Consider the following 20,127-nt stretch of genomic DNA (forward strand, 5'->3'; position numbering starts at 1 on the left):
AATCTACATAAATTCTTAATGTTTGAAAGCTGTAAGAGCTCAGTAAGCTGATATATTAGAAAGCCAGAAATCCCCTATGCTGGTGTCTGGTTTTTCAAAGTAACGGGAAATTTACTTTGCCAAAGTTAGCCATTTTTGTGCTAGATAGTTCTATTTTTGCAAATATCTTTATAGCATTGAACACCAAATCTGCACTCTGTTAAGTTCCACCGTCAGTATTTGTTTTTGTTTTTGTTTTTTTCATCTGGAACAACAGGAACCAATTTTATCTCTTCATTCATGTAACAGCTATTCTTTAGTTTCTCTTTTTTAGACCAAACATAAAATGAGTGAGAATATCCAAACCATGAGTGAAAATAAATATCATTACTGTGTGCTTTAGTTTGCTAAGGATAATGACCTCCAGCCCTATCCACGTCCTTGCAAAGGACATGATTTTGTTCTTTTTATGGCTGCATAGCATTCCATGGTATATGTATACCACGTTTTCTTCATCCAGTCTATCACTAATGGGCTTTTAAGTTGATTCCATGTCTTTGCTATACTGAAGAGTGCTAAAGGGAGAGGATCAGGAAAAATAACTAATGGGTACTAGGCTGATTACCTGGGTGATGAAATAATATGTACAACAAAACCCCATGACACAAGTTTATCTGTGTAACAAACCTGCACATGTAACCCTGAATTTCTAAAAATGTATATATGTACATATATATGCATATATATGTGTGTGAAAAAAATATGTATATGTATTTACCTCCTTTTTGCAGAACCAACTTCCAGATGCCCTACTACATTGGTTCTTATTCTCTGAACATTCGAGACTTTGTCAGTGTCTTCCTTAAAATACGCTTCCAATAACTAAATACACCAAGACAGATGTGTAGCTAGTGTCACATATAATAAAATAAAGCAGGAAGTCTTCTGAAAAATACAAATAATATAAATTGGTGGGAGACAGTGTTTTATAAAGGGAAGAGCAGACAGAGGCAGGCAGACATGTGATGTGAATCAAATAGTTTAACCTATCCAGGCTTTATTTTCCTTAAGTATAAAGCACAGTCTTTACTAGATCATCTTCCATTGCTACTAAATGATTTTTCTGATCCTTGTATGTACCACAATCTACCCACTGTCCAAGCCCACAAGCTAGAAGTCAACCACATTTACCACATTTGATCATCTCTCAAAGGACTATGCAGTCATCTAATAGACTTTACCACATCCATTCTTGACCTTCAAGAATCTATTCTCCAGAAAGAACCAACATGATTTTTAAAAATGTAAACGAGACTACATTATTCTCTGTCTTAATTATCCAGTAGATTCCCGTATCACTTGAATAAAATGTAAGCACTTTATCGTGACCTATGAAACTCTCTAAAATCTAGTCCCTGCTTACCTCTCCAAGCTCACCCCCAACCGTTCTTTCCCTTGTGTTCTGACTGCAGCCCATTCAATGCAAGACCTTGGGATTTTTGCCTGGGAATTTGTTTCCCTCATCTCCTCACACTGACCCTCATTTACTATGTCTTAGCCCAAATGCGTTCTTAAAATAGTCATAATGACCTGTTAGTACTCTATTCCATTACCCTATTGTATTTTGTTCATAGCCTTTATCAATGTTTAAGGTTATTTATCCACTTGGTTGCTTGTTTTGATCCTTTTCCTTCTCTAGAATCTTATACTGCTGTGAGCAGGCACCTTAGGTCTTGTTCATCACTTTATCTCCAGTAATTCAGATAAGGCTCAGCACATAGATGCTCAGTAAATATTTGTGGAAGGGATAAATGAATGATATTTTATGTGTATTACAATTCCAAAATTCAATAGCTTTGTATTAAATATCAGTTCTAATATGGTGTTTATATATGTTTTATCTTTCAAAACATTAGCAATAGATTATATTTAGATGATCAAAGAAAACTATAACCACAGCCAAGTATTCTCAGGATTGTATTTCTCTTATAATAGCCTAAATGCAATTAATGTAGTTCATATACTTTGGGCAGCTTATATATATTCTGTTAATTTCTAACCTTTTCCAGGTATAAAAATCCACATCAATGGACTGTTAGTTTTGGAACAAAAATCAACCCTCCCTTAATGAAAAGAAATGTCAAAAGATTTATTGTCCATGAGAACTATCACTCCGCAGCAAGAGAGTACGACATTGCTGTCGTGCAGGTCTCTTACAGAGTCACTTTTTCAGATGACATACGCCGGATATGTTTGCCAGAAGCCTCTGCATCCTTCCAACCAAATTCAACTGTCTACATCACAGGATTTGGAGCACTTTATTATGGTGGTGGGTATCTCAGGATAGCTAACAGAGCATTAAGCCCTGTATAGGGCAATGTGATTTCATCTCCATCAATATTGTACTGACAGACATTTCCACACAGTCTGATTGGATTAGTTAAGGTTCTCAGTTTGCAAGTGACAGAAATTCAATTCACATTAACCGGTGCAGAATAAAAAACCAAGAAACAAAAACTTCAACAAATTTGGCTCATGTAATTTAGAAGTCAAAAAAGCATAATAAGTGTCACTTCAGACACAGGAGTTTATATGATGTCATCTGGCTCTGCGTCTCTGAATCTGAATTTTTTGCCCCTGCTTTTCTCTGTGTTGGCTTCATTCAGAGGGATGCTAGCTTCACCTAGTGTCAGAGGTGGCTAACAACACCTCAACACTTACATCATCCTCAACCAAGAAAAAATACACAGAAAGGAACATTTACTTCTTTTCTTTGCCAGAATTCACATTAATTTCTATTGTTCCAGCTGTGTCTAGGAGAACTCAGATTGAGTGGCTAACTCAAATATTCTTTATGCCTATGTTGCAAAATTTGCTTCAGTACTGAAGAGGCTAATTTAAGTGTGATGGTGAATAAGAATCGTGTAGAGATAAATTGTCAAATTATTTGCCCTCTCTAAAAGGATTCAACTTGATATACTAAACTTAGTCTCGTAAGAAATAATGGTGATTTAGTTATTGAATTTTTTAGGCAATCTTAGTGAGACGTGCTCTGGATTCTACCATGTGGTCCAGGTACATATGTATAACAACAGCTAGAGAGTTTCTTTAACAGTGGGCTTGAGAAAATGCAAAAGGGCTTTCTGAGAATGACTACATCTATTTGCAGGATTCTATACAATTTATTTATATGCAAGAAATTATAAAGAATAAGCTTTTGATTGTCAGTCTCCCATTAAGGAACTAGGAATAATCTTTCACTCACATAGGCAGGAATAGCTTTTAGGGTCTCTAGATTTTCTCCAGATGTTCCATGTGTGTTTTTTTTTTTTTTTTTCCATCTTATACAGACTGAGACATGCATTGCTTTCTTTAAGGTTCTATTACCAATCACAGAAAATATTACCTGTAGTTTATTAATTCCAGTAGATTAGTGCTGCTGTAAAGTTGACACCTCCCTAGGTCTGCACTCTCTTGGATAGATTTTCTCTGAAGATAGAGCTTGCATTCTCTGCTTCACAGTCATGGGAAAAAGACATCACAAATCCCCTTTGTCTTGGTGGGAAAAATCATTGTCTTTCAGGAGTTTGAGATTGACACAGAAAAATACCTGTCATAATGCTTTGTGAATGGCAGCAGAATCTGACACTTATAGAGCACTCCACCCTGCTTGAATATGGCCTCGTTTGGTGAGTGACCCACAGGTGCTTTTAATCTATTAAATAAATTATCCTATCATTCTTAATCTATTAAGTACATTAATAGATTAAAACACCCATTCGTTACTCACCAAGAGAAGCCATATTCAAGTCTGTAAAGCAAACCTTAAGAAGTTTTTTAAAATTGAACTCATACAAAGTATATTCTCTGATCATAATAGAATCTAACTAAACATCAGTAACAGAAAGATAATATAAAAATCCCCAAATGCTTATCAATTAAAAATATGTATAAATAAAGGGAAAACCTCAAAGAAATTTGTAAAAACACATAGAACTGAATGAAAACAAAAATATATAAATATATGCCAGATGCAGCTAAAATAGTGTACAAAGGGAAATTTATAGAAAATGCATATTATAAGGAAAGATATCAAATCAATAACTAAGTTGTCACTTCAAGAAACTAGAAAAAGAAAAAAATAAACCTAAAACAAATGTAAGGAAGGAAATAAGGATAAGAATAGAAATGAATAAAATTAAAAATTAAAAAATAGAGAAAGTTAATAAATAAAAAGCTGATTGTTTGATAAAATCAATATTTTGCAAGAAGTATTTTTATAGAAGATGAGATATAGTTCAGGGATGTCCAGAATTTATGGGCTATGCTTTTCATGACTTGAAATACATTTTACCAACTGGTTTGCTGAAGAAGTTGTGGATTTGCACTGTCACCTACTTACAATATATAGATTGTTAGTTTTACTTTACTCTTCTCAGCATCGGACATGAATTTATTTATTTATTTATTTATTTATTTATTTATTTTTATTTTTATTTTTATTTTTTTTATTTTTGACAGAGTCTCACTCTGTTGCCCAGGCTGGAGTGCTGTGGTGCGATCTTGGCTCACTGCAAGCTCCACCTCCCAGGTTCACGCCATTCTCCTGCCTCAGCCTCCGGAGTAGCTGGGACTACAGGCACCCGCCACCACGCCCGGCGGTGAAACCCCGTCTCTACTAAAACTACAAAAAAAAATTTAAGTGAGATACACACTTAAATTTTTTTTTGTAGTTTTAGTAGAGACGGGGTTTCACCGTGTTAGCCAGGATGGTCTCGATCTCCTGACCTCATGATCCCAAAGTGCTGGGATTATAGGCGTGAGCCACCGTGCCAGGCCATGAATGTTTTTAATTGATGAAATAGTAGGCTATATATATATATATATGTGTGTGTGTGTGTATAATGTATATAAACCAATTATATTCAAATAACAGAATAATTTGAAAAATCTCTTAGCATATTTCTGAGATACACACTTAAATCTTCTGAGCACTTTTAAAAATGTGTTTGCAAACATTTCTTCAGAAATAAATCTTGGAAATGGTCTTCTAAAGAAACTGGTGTTTGTATTAGGGTTTTTTCAAATGTACTTAGTTATTTTTTAAATTGATGTAAAAAATTGCATGTACTTACCATGTACAACATGGTATGTTGAAGTATAGTATATGTACATTGTGAGTGTTAAATCTAGCTAATTAACAAATGTCTTATTTTACATAATTATCATTTTTGTGGCAAGAACACTTAATATCTACTCTCGTAGCATTTCTCAAGAATATAATATATCATCAGTAGGCAACCAGAAGCTGGGGGTCTTTACAGGGGAAGGGGTTGGGGAGATGCTGGCCAACAAATTCATACTTGCAGTTAGATAGGAGGAATAAGTTTAAGAGATATCTCATACATCATGGTGACTATAGCTGTTGATATATTGTATTCTTGTATTAGTTTTTTATAACTGTGTAACAAATAACCACAAACAGTTTAAAACAGTACTCATTTATTTTTATCTCACATTTTAATGAGTCAGACATTCAGACACAGCTTAGTTGACTCCTCTTCTCAGGGTCTCACCAAACTGTAATCAAGATGTCAGCTGGAGTTGTGGTCGCATCTGTGGCTCCTTTGAGGGTTTGCTCAAGGTTGCTGGCAGAATTCCATGACTTGCATCTGTAGAACGCAGAATTCCATGACTTACATCTGTAGAACGTGCTGCTTTAACTCTTTAGGAAAGAGGCTCTGAACTCCAGGAAGGCTCGCCCTTTTTGAAATGGCTCAGCAGATTAGGTCAGGCCCACCTTTGATAATCTCCATTTGGTTAATTCAAAGTCAAACTCATTAGACGTCTTAATCGCATCTGTAAAACTCCCTCATCTTTGCTGTATAACATAACCTAATCACAAGAATCTCATTCATCACATTCACAGATCCTGCCCATACGTGGGAGGAGGGGAATCACACGGGAATCTTGGGGACCATCTTAGAATTCTGCCAACCGTGAGGTCATGGTTTCCCAAACAATATATGGTTTGGTATAAAGAATCCCTGAATGCTTGTGCTATTCTTAGTTTTCTACGTAGCCTGCCATAAATACTGGTTTTTAAAACTCAGAATCTAGCTTACAGTCTGCAGCCACCAACTTGTAATACATTAGAAGTGAAATCATTGCCATTTAATGCATTTTTATATATATGTATGATATATAACATATATATTTCACATATATTTTATATTTATGAAAGCTCATCATAAACTTTAAATAATAAAATAAATGTACAGAGTATTATAGGCATTTTATCAAGCCAAAGGAGAAAACTATCTAGGCATGCAAAGTTTCTGGGAACAATCTGGAACCCACAAATAAAAGCTTTAAAAAAGATAAAAGGCCTTCCTGAAATATACGAACTGATTATTTTTAAGGTTAAATTTTCCAGAAAAAAGAATCCAAATGGCTTACTTGCTTTCAGAAATCTTTATAAAAATGTGATTGGACAATAATTATCATTTGATGTGCCAGATTCAACTAGAAATTCTTTTCTCTAGAAACTGCTTATATTAACCTCATTCTGTATTGACAATTTTACTATGAAAAATATATTAGGAAAGTCTGCTCACTTCACTCTAGCCAAAGATGCTGATTGTAAATACTAAAATAACTTTATTTTTTCTTAAGGGGAATCCCAAAATGAACTTCGAGAAGCCAGAGTAAAAATCATAAGTGATGATGTCTGCAAGCAACCACAGGTATATGGCAATGATATAAAATCTGGAATGTTCTGTGCCGGATATATGGAAGGAATTTATGATGCCTGCAGGGTAAGTTGGAGGGTTTTTTTTAATACTACTAACTCAAAATTTTTTATGTGGCTCAGGATATATTATATGTTCTTTACATAAGGACAAAACATAAGTATCATGTTAGCTCAAAAAAGTTACAAATGCAAATTTCACAGCAGAAAATACTTTTAAATGTTTTATTAAGATAATTGAAGTAAGAGTTTCTGTGATGCTATCAAACAAACAAAATTAGAATTTCTTAACCAGAAATCCAAAGATTAATAAAGCAGTTTATTTTCTCAAGGGGCTCACATTCAAGAAAGAAAAAATCATAAACAGAGAAGTATAAAGTGATGTTATAAGTAATATAATGAAAAGCAAATATTTTCCTTGAAGGAAACATTTTTTGGAACACGTATCAGAGATGAGATGTAAATAAGGCCTGAAGAATAAATAACACTTACCCAATTTCAGAATAAGAAAATAATGTTATAGAAAAGACAAAAAGCATAGCCAAAAATATGAAGGTGTGAAATTACAATTCATATCTAAGAGAACTCCAAGTAATCGGTTGGGTCTCAGCATGAGGAGGATGAGAGGAGAAACAAGTAGATAACCATGAGAAGGTGGAATAGGCCATGCTGTGATTCCATGGGTCCTCCCCAGTGCCCTCCTCTGCCTTCTAACATGCATGTTTTCCAGTGAAGGTACAAGTGTGTTTCTTCCTGGAGACACTTGCTTTTTAACATGAGATTCTTTAGAACTCTAAGGAGGCCACACTATGTGGAAATGATGGAATGTTATTGATATCAGGTGGCAGAACGCCCTGTCCAGTCTCACAAACTATACCACATGCGCGACCTCTATCGGAAAAGGAGCAGGGAGCTATGTAGCATAGAGACTGGGCAAAAGCAGGATCTGGTTCGCAGCCAGCCTCAGTTGCCGAGAACGTGGAGGAAGGCAGGCAGAATTTAGATTCCAACAAAAGACCATACCATGGGGAAACAGATGGAAAGCGCAGGAGTCTTGGAGCAGACAGGACCAGGGAATTCAGGTGAACCATGAGATTACTGAAAAGCTTTAGGAGGGATTGGTGATCATAGAGAGGTTTCACTGCATTGGAGAGGCTTCACTGGATTGGGGAGCAGAGGTAAGCTTTCTGCCTAACTGGGCAAAGTAAGTGATAAAACAAGACTCTAGTCACAGAAAAATAGGGTAAATTATCAGGGCAGCGGTGCAGGTACAAGGATCCAAGACAGGAATACAGTGATTGTAACTGGGGCACATGGTGAGGGGCCTAGTCTGATACAACAGAAGTGCAAGCACCACCATCAGCTAGTCTTTCTCCAATTTATGAATTATTGATATAGAACTCAATAAATCCCATCCTGTATATACAAGATTGGTCCTAAAGCATGTTTTGGGGGGAAAGGAGAGAGAAAGAGCCGCTAATTTTTCAACCAGAGGTCTAGCCAAGCAAGACCCAAACACAACTGAGAAAAGGATCAGAATTGCTTATAGGAAAGCCAGAAATGAAAGGCTTGGACAACTTGATCAAGATTCGTGATTTCACTGTTGTTTCCAGTTCAGTTAAGCATTTACAAAAGGATCCCTAGTTGTAATTACCACATAGGCAGCTGCTACACTGATTAGAGAACTCTGTCAAGGTGGCACTGAAAATCATTTTAGAAAATGATAGGTGGATGTTTGCAACATTTTTCTGAAGGACCTATAATTTAAAATCAGGTTGCTGGGAACCTGCTGTATAGGAAAATTAGTCAAGAACTGTCCCTGGTCATTTTTCCATTTATTCTAACTCTCTTCACTTATTCACTAAAAAAAAAGTTTGAGTGCCCTACTCTTTACTATACATCGTACATATACCGAAGGTAGTCTCACAAGCAAAAACCTTCCTGGAACCTGCTTTCAGGAAAACTGCTGTCTAGTGGATCAGATATGAATGAATCAAAAAATTATGCCAATGAAAAAGAAAACTTGGAAGGAGAAGGTCATTGTTCCATGAGTATATTTATAAGAAATGAACATGACTAGCTAGGGTGGTGAAGCTAAGTGGTGAATGGAGTGAACTAGTATCCAGGAAGATTTCAAATGATGATAGGGGCAGGGAGAATTCTAGGAGCTGAAACATCACATGGTGGAACACAGAACGCACATGACCCAGTGGTACAGGAAGAGGTAGAAGAGTTTGTTTGAAGTCAGACTTTGCAGGACCTTGTGAGCCACATTATTTTTTCCCTGTTTTGTAAGGACAATAGAAAGCCACTAAAGAGTTTTAATCAAGAGATTTATATTAAATTAGTTAATATGTGTAAAGCTCCCCAAACACTGCCTGGTATACTGTGAGTACTATTCAGACATTTGTTAAATTAAAAGGGTGGAATGATCAAATTTGAATATTGTGAGAAGTGTTCTGGTGAAAGTAAGGAAAATATCTGGGAAAGGGCAATTGAGGATCAATCAGCATGTACTGCAAAAATCCAGGTGAAATATGTTAGTTTGGATGAATATGGTGACATGGAGACAAAGATATTTAGAGGTAACAGTGGCAAATGAAGTAATGGATTTCATATGGTTGGAGACAAGGGGTGGGGCAAAGAATGATATATCAATTCATGGCCTAAAAAACAAAAATAAAATAAACTCCTGGCTTGAGAGGCTGCAGGGATTGTAATAATAATCAATGAGTTAGGAAAGAGTGACGAAGGTCCAGATCTAGAAAGACAGCATGGGTCCAGCATCAGCCACATGGAGTTGGAGGTGCTTTTGAGATACACAAGTAAGGAAGTGAGGACCTCCACCCATGCCAGTTCCTTATCTAGGAGAATGTCCCCTGTCTTCCTACCAATTAATAGCCCAAGTTTTAGCTTAATTCTCTTTTCATGTGTGAAAATCCTACGTCTGTTACCACTGTATCCCCTGTCGTTTTGTGTTAGTAGCTGACACAAGATTCACCTGACACTCAATATGACTTCTTGCTGTCTTTGTGCCCTGCCTCTTCAAATAGATAGTAAGGACTGTGGAGGCTCCTTGCTGATTGAATTTTTCTTAAGTGATTGATTATTTAAGGAAGAGGAAATAAGAATTAGTGAAAAGAAAGAGAGAAAGAAGGGGAAAGCAATACTATTTGAATTATCATCTGTCTAAATTTACAATTTAAAAGTGCACTGCAGCTGGCCTGAAGACAAATCAGTGGGGATGCTTGTTAAAAGTGCAGGCCTAGGATCCCACCCTGGTCCAACAGAATCTTTAGAGGTGGGCATTAGAGATCTGCATTTAAGAACTTCCCTTCATAACGTTTATTCAGAATGAAGTCTGAGAAACACTGATAAACTGATGTCAGTTATAAATTCCAGGATGCTCATGGTAATATAATTATCTTTTCTCATCTACAAGTAGCCCAATGCCTTTTTAATGCTCTGAATAGGATTTTGAATAATTCCACCTATCTGTTTCCATACCCTTCACAGTGCATGGAATGTTTCTTGTTATATTTAATAAATTCCGTTATATCTTATCTCAGTTGATCTTTTGGGGGTTTTTTCTTTTTTTAAATCCTGTACTTTCTAACTTAAGGAAATGGTGAAAAGATCATTATACTGTTTTTTTAAACTGATCTAAACTGTATCACATTAATTGAAAAAACTCTATTAAACAATGCTCCAAAGGGAGGCAGAAGCTGACCATCCATGAATGTCAAGAAACCATGGTGCTAATAGAAGACACTTAAGAAAAGTCCATTTCTTTCTTTTTTTTTTTTTTTTTTTTTTTTTTGAGACGGAGTCTCACTCTGTCGCTCAGACTGGAGTGCAGTGGCCGGATCTCAGCTCACTGCAAGCTCTGCCTCCTGGGTTTACGCCATTCTCCTGCCTCAGCCTCCCGAGTAGCTGGGACTACAGGTGCCCGCCACCTCGCCTGGCTAATTTTTTGTATTTTTTAGTAGAGACGGGGTTTCACCATGTTAGCCAGGATGGTCTCGATCTCCTGACCTCGTGATCTGCCCGTCTTGGCCTCCCAAAGTGCTGGGATTACAGGCTTGAGCCACCATGCCCGGCCAAGAAAAGTCCATTTCTAGAACATAAACTAAGTCCACTATAGCTTCAAAAAATGTTCACGTACAGTACAGTAATCATGGATGTTCCTGATGAAAGCCTAAAGGAACATTTGAATGTATAAAGAAAGATTAAATTACGTTTGGCATTTTATTACTCTTGGGTGGGTTTTAATTTGCCCTCATTTGGATACTAGACAAGAAGTCGGACTTCCTATTTTTTTCTCTATTCCACTGTACCCTTAGCTATGATTTTGTATTAGCCAGATTTTCTAGGTTTCTTCTTTGTTCATCTTTAAAATGTGTAGATTGAAATATCTAAGCATGGAGATTTTACATTCAAATTCATCTCTGCTCTTCCCCCAAACCCATCAAAATGACCATAAAGGCAGATAAGGTCAGGTGTAGTGGCTCACTCCTATAATCCTAGCACTTTGGAAGGGACAAGGAGAGAGGATCGCTTGAGCCCAGGTGTTCAAGACTAGCCTAGACAACAAAGTGAGACCCAATCTCTACAAAAAATGTAAAAATTAGCTGGGTGTGGTGGTGCATGCCCGTAGTCCCAGCTACTCAGAAGGCTGAGGTGAGAGGATTGCGAGAGCCCAAGAGTTTGAGACTACAGTGAGCTGTGATTGCGCCAGTATACTCCAGCCTGGGAGACAAAGAGTGGCTCAAAAAAACAAAACAGAAAAACCCCGTAACGATGATTTTGAAAAACTGCTTGGCATCATCTACAAAATACAATTTTCTATATATCTACAAATTGTACTTAAAAAAGCTATCAACTAATAAAAACCAGAAGAGAGAAAACTGAAAAAAACTCCAACAAAACTTTGAAAGAGAAAGAGAAGATGGAGGAGTTTTAACTGACTTAGTAAAGAAGAGGTTAAAACATAAATGTCTTGGGTGGAGAGGGGAGTGAAATACCAATTTTAAGTAAAACCAATATTTTGGGAGATATGGGTGCAGAAATGTAAAGACTTCACAGAGAGTACTTGGAACACCCCATTTCTCCCTATCCTAAATAATCAGTCTAATCCATATCACATCTCTACTTTCCCCACCTCTACCACCTCTCTCCAAACATCTAAACTCCAGAGATGGGAAGTTTGTACTCTGTAGCAGCTGAATCTGAGGCCCTTTAACTCAGTGACACTAAATATAGTAGAAAGCAGAGGGGGCCTGAAAAGGTGGGATTATGTGAAAGCAGGCCTCAACCTCTTCCCATGGTTTCTCCCAAAGTGCTGCAGGCAGATATACATAATGCCTCCAACTTTCTCCCTGCAAGAAATTGCAAGATTCTTCTCTAGAGAAGCCCACAGTCTAGAGGGGGAAAAAAAATACCTCCATATACTGATATTTGAGAGGCCCCTACTAGAATACAGAGTATCAGCCCAGAAGCCCTCCTACCTACCTGTATTAGTTCATTCTGTGCTGCTGTAACAGAATGCTGAAGACTAAGTACATATAAGGAACAGAGATGTATTTCTTTCTTTTTTTTTTTTTTTTTTTTTTTTTGAGACAGAGTCTCGCTGTGTCGCCCAGGCTGGAGTGCAGTGGCGCAATCTCGGCTCACTGCAAGCTCCGCCTCCCGGGTTCACGCCTCAGCCTCCTGAGTAGCTGGGACTACAGGCGCCCGCCACCGCGCCCGGCTAATTTTTTGTATTTTTAGTAGAAACGGGGTTTCACCGTGGTCTCGATCTCCTGACCTTGTGATCCGCCCGCCTCGGCCTCCCAAAGTGCTGGGATTACAGGCGTGAGCCACCGCGCCCGGCAGAGATGTATTTCTTACAGTTCTAGAAACTGGAAAGTCCAAGGTTGAGGGTCCCACATGTGGTCTTCATCTTGCCCCACATCTTGCCTCATTATCCCATGCAGAAAGGTGGAAGGGCAAAGAAAGCACAAGATGGGTGGAGGGAGAGAAGGCCAAACTCATTCTTCCATCAGGAACTTACTCCTGCGATAACAAACCCACCCCTATGGCAATAATATGAATTCACTCACAAGAGCAGAGCCCTCATGACCTGATCACCTCTTCTTAGGTCCCATCTCTCAACACAGTTTCATTGGGGATTAAGTTTCCCCAACATATGAACTCTTGGGCACACATTCAAACCATAGCATCACCCAGCACAAAAGCACAGAACTTACAATCTGCTTTCTAGCACCACACCCTAGAACCAAACAGTAAGAATCATCTCCAGAAATGTAGCAACAATATAATCATAATTTTTAAAATCCAGTGGAAGGATTGGAAGATAAAATCAAGGAAATCTCTCAGAAAGAACAAAAAAAAGACACAGAGGAGAAAAATAACCAGAAAAATTAAGAAGGTTAGAGGATAAACTCAGGAGGTCCAACATTAAATGAATAAGAGTTCTGAAAACATAAAACATGAGTGTACAATATAAAAAAAATAATAATAAAGAAGACTCCTCGTTCTGAAGCTTACAGGCATCCTATTGAAGAAAAGGTCCAAGTAGTGCTGGGCACAATAAATGAAGTAGTTCTTTCCAAGACATGCCATCATAAAGGGTCAGAAGCCAGGGATAAGGAGAACAATCTTAACACTTTGAAGGAAGAAGCATCAGAACACATAGAACTCCTCAACGGTAACTCTAGAAGGTAGAAGATGGTGGAAAACGCATTCAAATATCAAAGGGAAGATTATTTCAACCTAGAATCCTGCCCATGCTAACTAAATACCAATTGTGAGGGTGGAATTAAGAATTTTAGATAAGCAGTGACTGAAAAAAATGTACTTCTGATACCCTCTTTCTTAGAAAACTACTTGAGGGGGTACCTCAGCAAAATTAGGGAATAAATCAAGAAAGTGGAAGACATAAGACCTGAAACTGTTAATCCAACACTAAAGAGTGGTATCATATAATCCCAACATCATAGCTCTGCACCAGGCTTAAAATAACCAGCTCGAATTTGAGCAGAAGTAAGAAAAGAGTGTGTGTGTGTGTGTGTGTGTGTGTGTGTGTGTGTGTGTGTGTGTGTTGATATGGTGGAACTGTTTCAGAGGAAGCAAAAGAACTAACAAGCCATCTGAGGTCCTTGAACATTAGTAAAGATTATTGTGAGGTGTTGGTAGATCTTTTGGAGCATTCAACATTTACCAGGTACATAGAAAACTATCCACATGAAAAAAAAGTTGTGTTATTAATTCTAGGAGAGCCAAAAAAGATTTCTGTAATGCAAATATGTTACTTGACTCTTCCATTAATAAAATTTTCCAACTGGTATTAAACATAGGCTGTTAATTTAACCAAAAATAGAGATACTATAATGTAAAGACGTGGTGTGGAAAAGTTGCAAAGAAGTTGTAAAACAACTAAATAACTAACTACATAAGAAAAAATAAATGTTTACTGTCTAAATCTAGAAACTGTAATTTGAGCATATTATCCAATGATAAGGAGTTAGACACTATAAGAAATTATTAAACAAGCATGAAGTGGCTACCTCTTGGAGAACAGCCTGTGTGAGAAAACATGGGACATAATTGCTTTTCAAGCCTCTTCATGTTCTTTCGTTTTTGTCTTTTTTAACTAAGTGCTGTTTATTCTAACAAAATAAACTTTATTTTTTAAATGTGAAAGTTAAACCTTAAGGCTCTTTGTAATTTTAAAATCCATGTCTCAATTAATTATTCTGTGTTGATAATCTATACACGTACTGTCTAGTAACAAAATATGTGATTCATCAAAATATCTTAAATAATGAGCTTTATGTTTAGCTAATTTTCTTTCTCTTTTCTTACGTTTTTATTTTCAGGGTGATTCTGGGGGACCTTTAGTCACAAGGGATCTGAAAGACACCTGGTATCTCATTGGAATTGTGAGCTGGGGAGATAACTGTGGTCAAAGGGACAAGCCTGGAGTCTACACACAAGTGACTTATTACCGAAACTGGATTGCTTCAAAAACAGGCCTCTAATTTGCCATAAAAGTTAAACCAAGAGAGCTGTATGCAGGTCATATATGCGTGAGAATTCAACTATCTAATGGGTGTAGTACAACAAAGTGATATTAAATTACTGGATCTAGCAACATGAAACATACAACGTAAGTTATTTAGAATCACTTTAATCAACCAATAATCCTTAGCCAATTTATAAGGGACTTTTATTTGTAAAGTAATAGATCTGGCTTGAAACATACAATAGAGATACCTAGCTCTTTAAATCATGAATGTTGAAGTACAAATGAGACTCAATACATATTTTTGAAGTTAGTCCATGAGATTTTTAAAATGTCTTTATCAAGGGGATCTCCTTTTAACTGAGACATTTTTGAACTCACATAGTGTTCAAGAAACCCTTGTATAATTCCCTAGGTTTCTCTAGAGCTCACAAATATTTTTTTCTTTTTCCTTATTCAATCAGATTTTCCAAAGCACTTTTCCACCATAAAAAATGAATTTTCTACTTCTAAACCCATTTGAGGGACACAAATAAAAGAAAGCCATATGTAGGAAACAAAGTCTGATAGTAAAGCAAGTCAGAGATCTTCTAACATTTTTTAGTTATAAAGCCTCTAATTTTTTGTTGGCTTTTCTACACACACACACACAAACACACACACAAGCACACTCACATAGATATTCCTATCCCACATATATAACCAGAAAAATCCAGATTAATGAATGATATATAGAAAGAGTGATTAGTTGATCAAAACTATATATTTGTTAAAAATCTGGGAGAAGGTGATGGTGATTTCATAAGTCCCAAAACACAGGCACAAGAAATTTGACATTTCATAGATGCACTTACACATTTTGACCACAAGGGGGAAATTTTGTACATTATTATTGTATGGTTAAATGCCTGAAAAAAATAAGAATTCACTAATACCTTGAAAAATCAAAGAATATTGTCTTCCTCTGTAGCAAGAAAAATTGTATGCCCTTGCATTTCTACAGCCAAATAGCTTATAAAGCTTATGGCAATGTCCCAACTATTGCAACCATAAAACCCTAGTTTTAGAAAAATTTGAAAATAAATATAAAATTTGAGCACCTACTGCATATAACACATGTGGTTATAACATATAACAAATAGGATGTTTTCTCTTTTGGACCACATAAACAAAGTGGTTCAAAAGAGAAAACATACTCCATAAGCAACGTGTCTCCTGAAGTCATTAGGAGAGTAAGGCCAACATCATGAATCTTTCAACTGTCATTAAAATTACATTTCTTTTAAATAACTAGTTTGGATCACTCTGAAGCTGAGTTCACAAACTTGGCACTATTTATATTTTGGTCTGGATAATGTTTTATTGTATTTTGTAATACAATTAAATTAAGGCTTTGTGGAAGCAGTTATTCCGCTTGGCAATGCTTGTGAAACATTACAGTCTGCAGACTGGGGAGTCATTTACTCATGTAGTCTAAATATAAGACAAATCATTGGAATTATGAACTTGCTTTATAATAATTTCCCTCATGTACTATTGAGAAGTCACGAAAATAATCCTAAAATATCCGAAAGAGATACGCAGTTCATTCATAAAACACTTGATTCATAATTTAGACTCATAGAATTTTAAAGCTTAGAAGAGATTGCATGTCACGTAGGCCAATACACTTATATTATGTTTAAAAGAACTGAAGCCAGAAAACTATATATTTGTTATATATAAATGACTCAGAGAAGCAATAGGTAGTCTGCATCACCAATGGGCCTAGAACACAGGCACCAGTTCCACCTTCCCTTTTTCTTGTAAAGTATCTTTATTATTGCCTATTTTTGTTGAATCAACAGATCTATAAAATTTTAAGTCAGAGCTATTGAACCTGTATTAAGGTAGAAAACTCTTAAGATAAGAATTTTAAATGATGAGATTCATTTAGGCAGCTGGCTGCCAATTCTCTGAATTCACTTCAAGACAAAGTTTCTTCTTCATATATAAATATACATAGGCATATAAATTATTCTATATTGTGGTGGTAAAATTTAATGCTGACTTTGGATGTTCAGATTCAGGAAATGATCTTAGAATTATAAACTTTGTATTTTTAAACTATTTGGTGCAGCATTTCATTTTGGGTCACATGTAAGCAGATATTGATTGATATGTCATTTTTAATCTAATAAAGTTGGTGATCAGAGTATTCTACAAACAATATGACTGAGTTCGTTTTGGGCCAATATCATGAATCTTTCAGTTGTCATTAAAATCACATTTCTTTTAAATAACTAGTTGGGATCACTCTGAAGTTGAGTTCACAAATTTGGCACTATTAATATTTTGGTCTGGATAATGTTTTATTGTGAAGGGCTATCCTGTTCATTGTAGAATACTTAGCAGCATCCCACTAGATGCCTGTAGCATACCCCTTTTCTCAAATTATTATAATCAAAAATATCTCCCGACTTGGCAAAAGTCCCCTAAGGTATAAAATTATCCACTATTGAGAACCACTATTCTGGATTCATTTGATCATTTTTAGAAATGTGAGAGATGACTCAAAGTTATGACACCAAATATTCAGAAACTATAGTTTTCTGATCAAGCTGAACATTCACTAGCATGTTCTTAAAAGAAATGACAGAATACATGACTGGTGCTTCAGTCTGTGGCTGTTTCAAATACAGACTGATGTTCCCAAACATAATGTGCTCAAAGAATTTGTCTAATGCTTTTGCCTGAACTAGAGTATAGTCATAGAGCACCATTAACCTTTTCCATGAAAACAGGGCTTCATGAAAAACACCCTCTAGCAGTTTCTCTACCTTGACCACAATTCACAGTAGGAAATATGTTATACATCACAGCTCCATACATATAAAACCAAATACATACAAAAATTGAAACAGAAGTTTCATAAAACAATACTTACCATTACAAAATGTAATGAAATCTAATATTTTCTACTTTATTATACTCTATGCTATACAATTCTATTCCACTTTAAAAAAAAAACATTTACCCTGTCTCCTAAATTGATTTCACAATCTAATCAATCATCACTGGCAATGCCAATAAAATGTTCTCAAATAATCATTTTCTATTATATTTTTTATTTGTATAAATTTAGGGGGTACAAAGTACAGTTTTGTTACATGAATATATGTACAGTGCTGAAGTCTGACCATTTAGTGTATTATTAACATTCATTTGGGGAGGAGTGGACCAGGATAACAGAATAGAAGCCTCCACTGATTGTCCCCCTCCCCAAAGGACACCAATTTAACATCTACACAAAATGATCACCTTCATAAGAACCAAAAATAACGTGAGAACTCACAGTATCTGGTTTTAACTTTATATCACTGAGGGAGGCACTGAAAAGGTAGGAGAAACAGTCCTGAATCACTGGCACCATGGCTCCCCCATGCCCAGAAGCAGCGGTGTGGTGCAAAGAATATTTTGGTGTGCTGGGCAGAGAGATATGACAGTATTTTTGAGGCACTAAACTCAGTGCTGCCCTATTATAACAGAAAACAAACATAGACTAAACTTAGCTGACATGGAGGGAGTATATAAAACAGCCGTAATCAGAGGAGAATAATCTATCCCAGTGGTCCAAACTTGTGTTCCTGCGAGCCTCACCACCATGGGCTAAAGTGCACTGTGGCTCCAAATAAACTTGACAGGCAGGCTAGGCAACAAGGATTGAAACATTTAGGTGAGCCCCAGTGCTGAACTGGGTGCAGAGAGAGTGGATTGGAGGGGACATGTAACCTACTGAGACACCAACTGAGAGAGTACTCGCATCACCTCTCCCCTAAGCCCAGGCTGCACAACTCATAGCCCCAAAAGAGAACCATTCCCTCCATTTGAGGAGAGAGGATGGAATAGTGGGAAGGACTTTGTCTTGCATCTTGGATACAAGCTCAGCCACAGCAGGATAGGGCACTGGTCAGAGTCATGAGGCCCTCTTTCCAGGTCTTAGTTCCTGGATGATATTTCTAAACACACCCTGGGCCAAAAGGGACCCTCCCTGGTTCCGTGAAGGGAAGGACCCAGTTCTGGCAGGATTCGTCACCTGCTAACGAAAGAACCCTTGGGCCCTGAAGAACCAGCAGCAATACCTAGGTACTATGTCGAAGGGTTTGGGTAAGACTCTAAGATGTGCTGGGCTCAGATGAGGCTCAGCATATTTCTAGCTATGGTAGCTATGAGACTCCTTTCCTTTAAGAAAAGCAGAGGGAAACGCAAAAGGGACTTTGTCCTGCACTTTAGGTACTAGTTTGGCCAAAGGGGGATAGAGCACCAAGTGGGCTCTTGGGGTCTCCAACTAGGACTTGACCCTTGGGTGGCATTTCTGGACCTTCCCTGGACCAGAAGGGAGCCTATTCACCCTAAAGGGTGAATCTCAGGCCAGGCAAAATTCACCGCATGCTGATGAAAGAGCCCTTGGGCCTTAGGGGAATATCAATGGTAGTCTGGCAGTACTCCCATGGGCCTGTGGCAGTGATGGCCATGGGGTGAGTCTCCTCTGCCTTTGGAAAAGGGAAGGACTGCATCTTCTGGTTTCAGTGCCAGCTCAGGCACAGTACAATAGAAAATCAGGTAGACTTCTAAAGTTTTTGACTCTAGTCCCTGGCTCCCAGAAGGCACCCTGGACATGCCCAGGGGTAGGGGGAACTTACCACCCTGAAGGGAAGGATACTGGCCTGGCTGGCTTTGCCACTTGCTGATAGTAGAGTCCTATGGCCTTGAATGGACATAGGTCATAGCCAGGGAGTGGTTACAGCAGGCCTTGGGTGAGACCCAGGGCTGTGCTGGCTTTGGGTCTGACCCGGCACTGTTCTAGTAGTGTTGGCCATAGAGATGCTTGTGTTACACCATCCCCAGTTTCAAGTGTCTTAGAAAAGAGAGAGAGAGAGAGAGAGAGAGAGAGAGAGAGAGAGAGAGAGAGACTTCATTCACATTGGAGAAAGTAAGGAAAGAGAACAAGAGTCTGTCTGGTAATCCAGAGAATTCTTCCGGATCTTGTCCAAGACCATCAAGGTGGTACTCTATGAATCTGCAAGACCCACAGTGTTACTGGGCCTTGGGTGCCCCCTTAAAGCAGATAGAGCTTGGATCACAACACTCAAGTCCTTTTGAATATCTGGAAAGTCTTCCCAAGAAGGATGGGTACAAATAAGCCCATATTGAGAAAACTACAATAAATACCTAACTCTTTAAAGCTCAGACACTGAAGAACATCTACAAGTATTAACAACATCCAGGAAAAATGTAACCTCATCAAATGAACAAAATAAGGCACCAGGGACCAATCCTGGACAAAGAAAGAGATGTGAACTTTAAAACAGGTAATTCAAAATAGCTATGT

General features: G+C 37.4%; 1 protein-coding gene across 2 annotated transcripts in view; it reads left to right on the top strand.

Moving 5' to 3' along the window:
* The window catches only part of TMPRSS11A (transmembrane serine protease 11A), a 42,762-nt gene extending 25,809 nt beyond the window's left edge, over positions 1-16,953 (top strand). For both annotated transcript variants that reach the window (XM_005555186.3, XM_074040949.1), the window contains 3 exons: positions 2,049-2,308; positions 6,655-6,797; positions 14,611-16,953. In XM_005555186.3, the coding sequence (XP_005555243.2) occupies positions 2,049-2,308; positions 6,655-6,797; positions 14,611-14,772 (565 nt within the window). In that variant the 3' untranslated portion in view covers positions 14,773-16,953. The remainder of the gene's footprint in view (positions 1-2,048; positions 2,309-6,654; positions 6,798-14,610) is intronic.
* The last annotated feature ends 3,174 nt before the right edge of the window (positions 16,954-20,127 follow it).

The sequence above is a fragment of the Macaca fascicularis genome, chromosome 5 (assembly GCF_037993035.2).
Source record: "Macaca fascicularis isolate 582-1 chromosome 5, T2T-MFA8v1.1".
NCBI lineage: Eukaryota > Metazoa > Chordata > Mammalia > Primates > Cercopithecidae > Macaca > Macaca fascicularis.